Source organism: Humulus lupulus, chromosome 7 (assembly GCF_963169125.1).
Source record: "Humulus lupulus chromosome 7, drHumLupu1.1, whole genome shotgun sequence".
Taxonomy (NCBI): Eukaryota; Viridiplantae; Streptophyta; class Magnoliopsida; order Rosales; family Cannabaceae; genus Humulus; species Humulus lupulus.
This window is the reverse complement of record NC_084799.1, coordinates 203,549,015-203,562,181: the sequence shown is the minus strand read 5'-3', so window position 1 is coordinate 203,562,181 and position 13,167 is coordinate 203,549,015. Positions and strand designations below refer to the sequence as shown.

At 33.5% G+C, this 13,167-nt stretch overlaps 1 protein-coding gene across 1 annotated transcript; it reads right to left on the bottom strand.

The window, feature by feature from the left end:
• Window positions 1-3,121: 3,121 nt before the first annotated feature.
• On the bottom strand, window positions 3,122-7,755 carry LOC133792613 (protein TIC 100-like; the record flags this gene model as incomplete). Its single annotated transcript, XM_062230521.1, has 8 exons — window positions 3,122-3,737; window positions 3,775-3,824; window positions 4,156-4,218; window positions 4,637-4,727; window positions 4,939-5,112; window positions 5,239-5,328; window positions 5,675-5,746; window positions 7,373-7,755. Coding segments are annotated over 8 exons (939 nt in total), but the record flags the coding sequence as incomplete, so codon positions are not given.
• Window positions 7,756-13,167: the final 5,412 nt, after the last annotated feature.

Here is a 13,167-nt window from a genome sequence, read left to right as displayed (position 1 = left end):
CAGAAGACCAAACTAATAGAGAAAAAGAAATCACGTGAGTAAAAATTATGGAAGACACGTGGTTATATTTTTATGGATGCGACAGAGAAGGCCCAAGAAATTGAGGGTAGATGATTTTTGTTCTTAAAAGAAGCTTAGGAAATCCTTGATTGCCTTTTCAAAAAGATAACCAATTGTTCTACCCATTACTTCATTTGTCAACAATAGATCAATGAGAATGTACCTGGGCATTTGAAAAATATTTTTGCTTCGAAGAAAATATACCAGCAAATACATCACTATCTTGCTCAATTACCACATTAAAATAGGACATCAATATCATGATAAAAATATTCTAATTGAATATATAGTGCACTGATTAATTTTGTAATTTTTTTAAAAACGATTAAAGCATATAGACAATTTTATTTCATATTACAGAACAAATTTTTTCCAGCATATATTATGGGCAAAAAAATAATGGTTTAAATTTATAAGTTGTATGTAGACAATTTAGTACCATAACTTTGCGTGAGACCGCCCGTGAATTTGCAAAAAAAAAAAAATTAAAATTATGCATTAATGAATCATATTTGTATACACCGTATAAATGCATTAAATTTTTTTTATACATGTATTAATAAAAAAATCCCAAAAAAAAACTTAAACCCATAAATATGAAAGACTAAAACACATAATTCATATTTATTGTATATATGAGTACATATTCATGATACAATTCTTAAATTATATTCATCTTTCATCAACAAATATTTTCCCAATTAACTCAATAAAATCAAAATCCATCATCTTCAAATGTTTCCTCAAATTTGTCCAACGCAGTTATATACCCTGGTTAATGAACAAAATAAAAACTTACATCTAAAAAAATATCAGTCTACTACATAGCTCAAATGACCACCATGACGGGCGGGCGAAACACCTAGATCTACGACCCGGCGGAATCAGACCTCCTCGCGCACACCCAACAACCCAACTGCCCCTATGCAGTCTCCTTCTACCACCAACGCTTAGATCTTACGCACACACAACAACTCAAACCATCCCCTCGTCGTCGTGTTCTACTACTATTTTGCCGCCCAAGATGATGAAGAAGAAGCATCAAATTTCACATCTCAAGCAAGAGATATGGGAGAGGTTGAATTATTCAACTTTCATAGTTTTATTATAAAATAATTAAAATAGTAATTATTTTAAATATTTGAAGGAAATAATGTTTGAGAAAACGGTATGATTGGTTTGTCATTCAAATACATTTTATATTTTTGAATCTTTAAAATATAAAGGTATCACATAATCCTTGATCGATAGGTTATTTTAAAAAATAAATCCAAAACAAGTTTTGAAAAATGAGCTTGCTTTTACACATAAGAATTAAAGATGATATTTCATCATTTCCTATAATTTTCTTAGATTTTAGAGAGACCCACATCATTTTAAATCAAAATTTTGTAAAATTTTGGAAAGTTAAAATATTTTGTGACATTCATGAGGCCGAAGGTCGGGTCCAGTATGCAGCTTGCGGTACGAGCTGGATATGGAGCTATGACCCCTTGAGAAGTAAACACACGCAAGGTAAACGTGCATATATGACTTCTCGGACACGCAGCAGGTACGTGCGTGATTCAGACACCCACGATTGGGTTGGGCCGTGCAGCCCATTACTTCCTTAACTATTGATTTGACCACACTTATGTGTCAGGTTTAGGAATTAATTATGAATGTCACAGAATTGATTTAAAATATTTTCAAATCAATTTAACTATCCAAATACATTGTTTTTTAACCGGAACCAATCAAGCCGAAATGGCTCAAATCTGTTGTCAAACTCACTGTCATAATATGTTTTCTAAACAATCATACTTTGATTAAAAAAATAGAGTATACGTGGCTACTTCTTATAGATGAGATAGAAAAGGGACAGGAGATTGGAGGCAGAGGATTTTCGTTCTTCTTTTAATGGGTTTATATTGTTTGTGATGAACATTAAACTACTTCAAATCTTTTCAATCTATTACCGGGAGATTTCTGCTCCATTTGAATCATTACTACAAAGAAAAAGAACAACTCCACCTCTTTCTTAGGGTTGGAAAGGAATTAACACTTGATGATAATAATAATTACTATTTTCCACACCCCATTCCAGTATCTTTGGTTTGGAAGAAGCTCTTGGATTGAAAATTTAAGAGTGACTAAATTGCCATGAATGAAAAACATATTAGCACCCACTTTTATTCTCCTCACTCCCTTCTACTACAAATGATTTATTTACAAATATATAGAAAGAGATCATGTATTTGAACACATTCATATCCTCTCAATATACTGGACTTTATATCATCTAATCCTTACCATTCTGCCCAATATATGCTGGAAATATGAACTCATAATCCTAACCATATCTATAGCAAAGGGAAGGTTAACTTTAATAAATAGTATTTCATAATATCTTCAAACAACCGCCATTTATAACATCAAATTGAAGTGACATACAGAGCACAAATAGCATATATCAAAACAACATGCATAAAGAGACTGCAGAAGAAAATCACCAAAAGGACATCTCTACGTTAATTATTGCATTCTGATTAACAATGAGTTTATTTGTGTGTTAATCATTAACAGTGAGTTTTGTGTGTTGTACTCGTCAAAATACAGTTTTTGGATTATTCCAAACTCCCACACCAATTCTTAATGAATATTTTTTTCTTCTCTTATTATATTACATCTATTACATATCAATGCAACGGACTTTAACAATGAGTAAGTGGTGAACATGATTCACCAAATAAATTAAGAAAACATTTGTAGTCCAATCATCAAATTACAGAGGAACAACTAGTACTTTTTAAGGCTGCACCTAGAGCGGGTTTGTCGGGTTCGGGTTTGTCGGATTTCGGGGCAAGAAATTAATACCGAACCCGCCCGAATTACCATTGAATTTCTTTGGGTTTGGATCGAGTCGGGTTCAGGTGTGGGAGGAGTGTAACTGAACCTGCCCAAAATAGGATCAGATGTGGTCGGGTTCGGGTCGAGACTAAACTCACAACCTTATATGGACTAAACAAAAGACCTAAAAGTGGACATCATACATCAAACCAATGGAACTGATGCTAAATCATACACCAAAACAACTAATAATCAAATTCACTAGAAAATAGCCCACTACCAAAAAATTTAAGAGTTTAGGATATCAATTTACAAAATCGCTATTCCATCAGAATTCACAAAATCAATCAAACCAAAATTTAGAAGGTAATGAACAAAAAAAAAAACCAATTAGAAAACACTCCTAATCAGGACTAATCAGGACTGCTTTTGGTGGCCACATTTACTTTGTATGAACAAATCTTCTGATCCTTGCGCTATCATTCTATAAATCAAATCTCTTATGAGTTAAACATTTGTCAACTTTAATAATTCTCCATTTAAACACTTAAAATGAAATTTTATAATTAATATGTAAACAAAAGTAAATATTAAAAGTAGTTCAACAAATCCTAAAAATAATAATATTAAAAGTAGTTCTTATAGTATTATCAGTTTCACATGAGCTACTAGCATCGTTGGAATTAGTGTAGCGAATCACTCCTAAATTTCCTTTGGGTGCTCTTCAATAAATAATCACTTTTTAGATTGTACCTTTCAAAATATTGCTTTAGTTCTTGGGGTTGAACATGATCCTCAACATTCTCAGAAGATATCTTCCTCGTTAGAGAGTCTATTGCCTACTGATCCTGCAACAAGAAAACACAACAAAAATTATTAAAATACCATAAAGTGTGGAAGGATATTATTCCTTTGGTCAATTTGTTATGGGGTTGCTGCATACAAAATGTAGATATAAGAATACCATATATGTTAGTATAAAAAAATAAGCCCTAGAATTTTTAAAAAATAAAATAAAAAAACAAAAACAAAAACTAAAATTTAATTATATGATCAAAACTTTGACAATCAAACTTATATACAAACTCCCAATTTGATACATTCAATAAATTCATTGAATAAGTTTCAAAAAAGAAAAAACAAGAGAGAAAAGGTCAAGCAAATAAACAAAACAAAAGATCATAAACAAAAGCTTTGTAATAGCTGTCTTCTTCTCCCTTATAAATAAAAAAAATAAAAAATAAAGAGTCACAGGTCAATAGATACCGCTGATATATCTGCATCACAGCCATAATCATCCTCCAGTAGTTGCCCAAAGTAGAACCTACCCTGCATGCGTATGGAATACGTAACATAAGTACTAGCATAATCAGCAAAGGAAAAAAATTGCTTCCAATTATCAGATAAAAGGTACAATATTAGACAACTTTAGATATAAGGCCTCGTTAGCATTCCCCATATGCTTACTATCCTATAGTCTGGACTTGTATATTTCAATTCAATCAAAGCAAGATTTGTAAATCTTTCAAGCTCAGCAAGATCGATACATTTAAATCACTCTCAGGGCGCTAATTTAGAGAGAGAGAAAGAGAAACGATAGGATACAGGCAAAGAGGCAGACAATTTCTCAAAATTCAATATTTTTTGGGCCTCTTCCTTGTATTAGAGCATATCATGCATATCAACTAATTACACAAAAGAAATGTAAATCAGCCTTTGAATTAAAGTTAGAGTTTCATGCACATACAAAGACAGTGCGCTCATTGATTTCATATACACCACATCCATGCATCCTGCCGTGCTTCCACTGACCAGCATATCGATAACGACCTTTCTCCCTGAGAAAAATAGATGACAGTTATCAGCAAAGATGACATCAGATTAAAGACAGACATCTCAATAAACTTTTGAATAATCTATAATGTTTAATTAAATCACATTATATGACATACTAAATTACAAACAAACTTACTATGTCAACATACAGTCTGTTTTCAACTCAGTTGAACAATAACTACTAAGAACAACAACAGCAAAAATATAACTTACGGCTTCCTCCCAAATACATTGATCCACTCGTCCCTCTCATAGAAAGGTATCTCGTAGCTATCTCCGGCCAAAGCAACACTGTCTTCTATATCCATCTCCAACCATTCTCTATCTTCTGGGGACACATAATCTCGTGATATTATTTTCCCTTCAGCACGCATTTGTGCTTCAAGCCTGAGAAGAGTGTACCAAAATCTCGATAAATTTATCTTTCTAGCAAAGATTGCACAAAATATAACTACTGAGATATAGTGTCACCTTTTCAGTGCATATATAGTTTATTAAGAACGAAAAACATACTTGGAACCTGGCATAGGTTCTATGTCAGGGATATCAACTTCCACAACACCATGACCCTCCATGTTATTTTGAAGCCATTCACCTTCATACCTATGAAAATGAAATGAGTTCAGAAAAACAAAGAATATATATTCAAGTTACGAAGAAAAAAAACATAAGTAGTAACACATGAGAAGTACCAGAGCTTGAGGAGATAAGGAAGGAAGTTGTATGTTATTTATCACAAGTGCACAGAAAATATCAACTGAAACAGTCATATAGCCTAACTAAATCTCTCTCTGGAAACTTCTCACTGATTATTTCTGCGTGCTTCATATTACTAGAGATAATGTATCAACTTTCCCAATTAGGAGTCCACCGTAGAGATATTGAAGCATAAGGTACTGAGATAGACAGCTATATGTAAAGCATATAACAATTGAAATAATGAACAAACCTGACCAATCCCTGTTCAGCAAGATAAACGCCTTTGCCATGAGCCAAATCATCCCAAACAGTGCCCTCATACCTTGCACAAAGAGCAAAGTCCAAGTTAACAAAACAATGGAAGTTAGAACCAAGAATGTGTCAAAGTAAAGAAATGACTAGAATTAAAAAAAAACAATAAAACTCAAAATTCAACTGTTTATAGTTATCACAGAATAAGTACACTTGGAAAAAGACAGAAGCTTTGGAATGTAGCCATAATGGCAACTTGATGGGCCCTTTGGTTAAAAATAATAATAGGATATAAGAATGGATTGTATACAAGTGGGAAGAATTAAATTTTCAGTAGCTATTTGGATTTTCAACACTAACAAGTTTAAGGTTCTCTCTTCTACTGATCTTCTTAGAGATTGGAATTTTAATATTTTCGACTGTATTTTTTTTTAAAGATGATCCTATATCATCTTCAAAGATGATAACTTATCATCTATTTTAATTTCCTCTTTCAAATACAATTTTCATTGGGGAAAAATAAGTACACTTGGAGGAGGAGATAAATCACGAGCTATTAAAGAAATACATTCCATTATATTAACTGACCTAATACTAGAAAAAATAAGGTGAACAACTTCTAACTTCTAATATAACTTGAGCACAATATGTTGAATGAAATAGTAAAGCTAACTTTTTAAGTTTTATGTGTGTATAAATAATTAAATATATATTATAATTAGGATTTTCCTTTGGGTGAATAACTTATCCACTTTAAACATGTAATCTTACTAGTTTGCCACTAGTGCTAGTTTCGTTTCTTATTAAGACAACTTATAAATATAGTTATGTGCATATGCTTCAAAACAGTTCGATATTAACTTTAGCTACCCTACCACACTAGCTAATGATCCCAACAGATGAAAATATAGCATTATTCAAGAACAGCCACCCAAAAATAGAAAAGAAAAACTGCCAGCAATTCAGTCATTTCTGCAATTGAAGTTTAAGCTTTGAGAGAAAATGAAAAAAAAAATATATATATATAATCTAACTGCAATAATCCACGAAGGAAAGCATGAAAAGTATAAGTTTATGAAAAAACAACAAGCTACAATCAAAGTATAGCTTTCAAAATACTGTCAAAAAGGAATTGATGAATTGTCAAACATCTCAAACTCAACTAGAAATAATAATATCAAATTTGTATAAATTTTAAATACTCGGTACTCACCACCACTAAAAGGAATGAATGAACCAATGTATTTTGATTAAATTAAAAATAAAACCTATTGCTTTACAGAATAGAATATAAGGGCCAAGGCTTAAACAAAAACCATCAATGAGTTACAAGGAGAAAAAGATAGCCACTGAGCAATAGTATGACCAATCAAACAAACAAGAATCACTACTGAACCAAACCCATTCAAATTTCAAACAGACAGAGAGTGAAACACCACTAATTCAATAGTCAAATAGTGATATCAAACTAATGATTAAGGTTTCTTCCAAGTTCCAACCATGGAGTTGACCACTCGAATTATCCCTCATTCTCGTAATGCTGCTCATTCTCGTAATGCTGCTGATAAAGGTCAATTATCTAACATAGAGCTATCATCACTGAACTCCATTTTAACAAACTTGTGACCATTCAAATTCAAACAGTGATAACTACAAAGTAAGTTTCTCCTAAGCACATAACAAAAGAAATACTTACGAGCTTCCATCCGGGAAAATGTAGCTGACCCAAGTGAGAAACTCCTCAATCCTATCCAACTCTTCAATCACAGCTTTTGGGTTCTTAATATCGTAATGGTTATCGGGTATGACCGGATAAGGCTTTCTATAGGGAACGTAAAACGGGGCAATTGGAGGGTCTCTCCCAGCAGCAATCTCCTGTCTAACAATCTCCCAATCCTCCTCGTCAGCCCAATCGGGGTCCCAACCAGGCTTGGTCATCTCCAATGGAGCATCAGCCCAATACTCCATCACATCCTCCTCCTTCCAATTCTCCGGGTCCTCTGGAAAATCAAAGAGGTCTTCGTAGTACTCATACTGTCGGTCCTCCACAGCTCTCTTCCTCCTCAATCTCCTACTGCATCATCGGAGGAGGATACCAACAAATCTTCATCTTCTTCAGCCTCTTTGTCTTGGTACTCCTGACTCGGTTTTGACTCGTTTTCTGGGTTCTCCGGCGAATCTTGGGTCGACATTGTCGTGGGTTTGGTCAGAGTAAGAGTGAGAAGAAGATAAGAGTAGCTAAGGAATGAACAAACCGAGGTTTTTGGCTTAATTTCATTCGGAGGGTTTTTGTTTTTGTTCAAATTTATTTTTCATTATTTAAAAATAATAAATAAATGATTGGTGTCCCTGTGAATGGGCCCAATGGTAGTAGCCCAATTAGATGTTAACTGGCCCTGCATTGAGTGGCCCAATTTAATGAGCCTCCAATTGAATGGTAAGTAAGGCCCAATTTACAAAAATACATGCAATTCATGAAAATTTTAAAAAGTACTATTGGGAGTTTATTTTTCATTATTTCAAAAAATAAAAATAAATGTTTGGTGTCCCTACGAAGGGGCCCAATGGTAGTAGCCCAATTAGGCCTACATTGGGTGGCCCAATTTAATGTGAGCCTCCAACTGAATAATAAGTAAGGCCCAATTTACAAAAATACATGCATTTCATAAAAAATTTAAAAAGTACGATTGGGAGTTTAGCGACTATGGTATGCTCAATAAATTTATCAAAATTTTCTATAACTACATTTTAGTAGTCCATACTCATAAAATCATGTTTTTACATAAGTTGGTTCATAAACACCTTCTTCCCAAACTAACCAATTTAGTTTGAAGCTTAAAAACTCAAACTTTCATCACGAGTTTTATAGAGATAAAGTAAACCAAACTTGGGGCAAAGGGAAATGAGAGAAAAAAATAAAAAGGGCTGTTCTTACTTTCACTCAACTAAACTAAATGATAAGTTTATGAAGAAGATTTTAATCTTGTTGTCAGGCCATCAACTGGATGATATGTACTCCTACAAGAAAAGTGGCATTTTTCAATAGCTGGAAAAGAAGACAAATCCAAAAAGAAATGGTCCGATTAAGAGTCAGCCCAGTGAACCATGGTGGATCCAGGTAGCACCGGCCCGTTATCCTTCCACTGCCGAGAGCGGGAGGTAGTCGCTGCTCTGTGAAACCAGCCTCACGCATTGCCCTCCACTCTAAGAGCTGCGCAACCCAGGCCTTCGCCCAGATCACTCAGCCCAACTCCCTGCTTGAAATGGGCAGACCAGTAAGCAGCTAACACTGGACCCGATCCACCGGGCTAACCCAAAGTCCCATTTCCCACATGCCCCCACTTGGGTTACAGGCCCACGTTGCTAGGCCCGGTGAACTATAATGCTTTGTGAGCTATTTATATACTACTCATTCTTTGTCTTCGTTTTCCATGTGGGACTTATGGAAGCTATGGTTGGTAGCTAATCCTCTAAGCTTAGGAAAAAACAGAAGACCAAGCAGAAAGTTCATACATGCAGAACTAAAAGATAGTAATATATGTAGTTGTTTTCAATTACCATTCTGTATTTTTTTTTTAAAAAAGTGTTTAAGAGATGGTATCACTCTATTGCTTCTATCAAGACTGTTTATGATTGATATAAAAATATATGAGAGTAACATTGTTATATATGTACAAGTTCATAAGCTTCTTCTAACTATATGTGTAAGAGAAACCAGCAACTGATTTTCTCATGAGTTCAACATTGTTAAAGTTTGGTATTGGTTTTGGTCTTCTGAATCTTATCTTGATCTGTGATATATATCAAAAATAGTTTCATTAGAAGGATTTTGGCAAATTTTAGCACCAAAAACATTTAAGATTTTATAATGTAATATAATGCAAACAAAAAAAATCTAATGATGAATAGAAATTATGAGAAACATTTCTATTTTAAAAAAAAAAAAAAATTCAAAATAAACATATAAAGAAAAGTGAATTGGAATAATGTGCCACTTCAACGAGGAGTGGCAGCTAGTAATTCCCCTGCAAATTCACCAAAAAAACTTGTGAGCGATTGAATTATACAATAAAACAATCAATGTTAATTATTTACCAACTTCGATTTTTGAACCGAACAAATTAATATTTTCATTAAAAACTTAATTTTTAAAATAAAAGAAAATCTTAATTGAGGTTTTTATAACGAAATAAAATATTTTTAAAAATAATTATAATTATATTAGTATCACGTTATACGTCATTATTTAATATTCATTTAAATTAATCACAATCATTAAATAGCGATCTGATGATAAAATTACCGTAACCATCAATGTGTATACATAAGTTTTGTATGCTTTTTCTAAGGGAAATTTCAATTTTTATGCTTGATAAAAGTTATAATTACAAAAAAATGCTAGGCATATTAAAAATTACAAAATAATGCTATATTTTGGCACTTTACCCAAAATGCCCTTTCCACTTCTTCGACCTGGTTCGATGGTGCTCGATGCCAGCTCGATGAGACCTTCAAAATCATGATTTTTCATGAAAAATGACTTTGCTCGATGGTGGTTCGATGGTAGTTCGATGGTGGTTCGATGATGCTCGATATCAGCTCGATGAGACCTTCAAAATCATGATTTTTCATGAAAAAATGACTTAGCTCGATGGTGGTTCGATGGTAGTTCGATAGTGGTTCGATGGTGCTCGATGCAATTCTTGTAAGAGACATAATTTTTCACTCGGGTGTCCGTTTTGGGTGATTTTTTTTTTGATTTTAGGTATTTTTTCAAGATCTACACGTTTAACATGTTAATATGCACATTTGGGAAGTTTAAAACTTAAAAATATACCAAAAGATGTCTTAAACATGAGGTATGTTTGCAATTTTGTATTTTTACAAGTGTTACACTTCATAAATGTTCATATTAACATGTCCAACGTGTAGATATTGAAAAAATACCCAAAATAAAAAAAAAATCACCCCAAACGGACACCCGAGTGAAAAATTATGTCTCTTACAAGAATTGCATCGAGCACCATCGAGCACCATCGAACCACTATCGAACTACCATCGAACCACCATCGAGCTAAGTCATTTTTTCATGAAAAATCATGATTTTGAAGGTCTCATCGAGCTGGCATCGAGCACCATCGAGCCACTATCGAACTACCATCGAACCACCATCGAGCAAAGTCATTTTTTCATGAAAAATCATGATTTTGAAGGTCTCATCGAGCTGGTATCGAGCACCATCGAACCACCATCGAACTATTATCGAACCACCATCGAGCAAAGTCATTTTTCATGAAAAATCATGATTTTGAAGGTCTCATCGAGCTGGCATCGAGCACCATCGAACCACCATCGAGCAAGGTCGAAGAAGTGGAAAGGGCATTTTGGGTAAAGTGCCAAAATATAGCATTATTTTGTAATTTTTAATATGCCTAGTATTTTTTTGTAATTATAACTTTTATCAAGCATATAAATGGAAATTTCCCTTTTCTAATTGGTGGTCTTGCTTGTGCTTATTTTTATTAACTTTTTTTTTTCAAATGCTACGACTTTACATGATTTTGATGTTTGCACCTCATTGCATGGTGATTTTAATGTTTTGAAATATTAATTAATATAGTTTTTTTTTATTCTCCATATTTTATGAAGTAATTTCAATTAACTATATAATTTTTTATTTTATCAATTTAAAATTAAGATTATTTAATTTCTATTACAATATAAATATATTTGATGAATCTAGATATTATATATGATAAACATATAATTATATATTAGAGTAATTGGTAAACATAGATTATTTTTTAATGTTATTTTATAAAATAATATTTCTTATTTTTTTTAAATGGTCTTTAAATAGAGTGTTTAGAAATTTCAACAAAGTATAGAGAATTTTAGTGAGTGTTGAGTATAGTAAACAAGAAATTGAGTGTCTTCAAAGTCATTTTACAAAAAATTGTTGTGCAAAGTAAATATATATATAACTATTTTGCCAAACACAATTTTTGTATTAATCTCAATTTAATATAATTTAGTCAAAATGATACATAATACAAAACATCGCTTTATATATATATATCTGAGAATTCTTCTATAGGGATTTTACTTTAAGCTCTACCGGTGGGTCTCTCAGTGTTCTCGACCCGTGAACAGTTTTCAACATGATTTTTTTTATGACCGTGTATATTGTAGCTATTTAGAGCATACTGAAAATTTTTAGAAAATTTCGAATAATTTACAGTACCGAAAACTAAGTTCAAACATGTTGTTGCATGCGTGACTAATTTTTTTTATGCGCGTAGAAATCAACATGTTTGAACCTAGTTTTCGGTACTGTAAACTATTCAGAATTTTTAGAAAATTTACAGGATGCTCTAAACAACTACAATATATACGGTCATAAAAAAAATTGCGCCAAAAACTGTTCACGAGTTGAGAATACTGAAGTGCCCCACCGGTAGGGCTTAAAGTGAAGCCCCTAGAAAAATTCTTCTATATATGTATAGGGTATTGCTCATGTGCAGCCCCTTAAACGTCTCCACCCATGCATACATTTTTCTTTGCTTTAATTGGTCCAGCTGGATGCACCCCAATGAGTTAATGTAGGCTCTCGTGGAGGATATAATTCTTCCCTAGACTTAAGACCCATTAGATCGAGTAAGCGGACTTGATGACCATTTTTTGGGATTGGGATTGAGGGCTCTCTCCTGTCCATTGGTGAAGATGGCAGCTTCCATTGCAGCGGCAGTTTCAGATTGGCAGTTTCCATTGCAACAGCAATGTCCATTCTAGCGGCAGTGAATGAGAGCACAACGGCGTAGTCTCCATCGCCGTAGGTGTGGAAATGGCGGTGACGCCAACCATTGATGGTCATGAAAGATAGATCAAGCAAGAAATGACATCGGGTTTGTAGACTGTAGAGAGAGTGGTTGTTTCCTGAGATTTACTTTCATGTTACCCAGAAGAATATCATTCCTTATCTCTCTTTTTCTGTTTTGGGACTATGGTTTAAAAAAAAAATCAATTCTTGAAGATGAACCCAACCAAAGAGCTGCCAACATTGTTATTAAATCATATATATATATATATAATAGGTGATTCTTGGTACAAGATCACCAACGACCACCTAGTCTTCTCCACCACGACACAACAACTTTTTTTTTGTCGTCGTTGGGGCCAAATAATAAATGTCACTTTCGTCATGGCTACTATGTGTATGAAAAACAATATATATATATATATCAATTTATATGGCCATACATGTATATAAAACTATTTACATGTACATAGTCCTCTACAACTTAGGTGGTCCAAAAAGACGTCGGCGAAGGGAAACTTTGTCAGCACCATGCGAAGCCAAAATGCCGAGAGGAATTACCATACCTCATGCCCATGCTTACGATGGCGAGAGGAGCACAATGGCACTGTCCGTGTCATCGATGAAAGCTTTGTGACAAAGCAGTCATGGTTGACTACATAGAGAAAATGAGG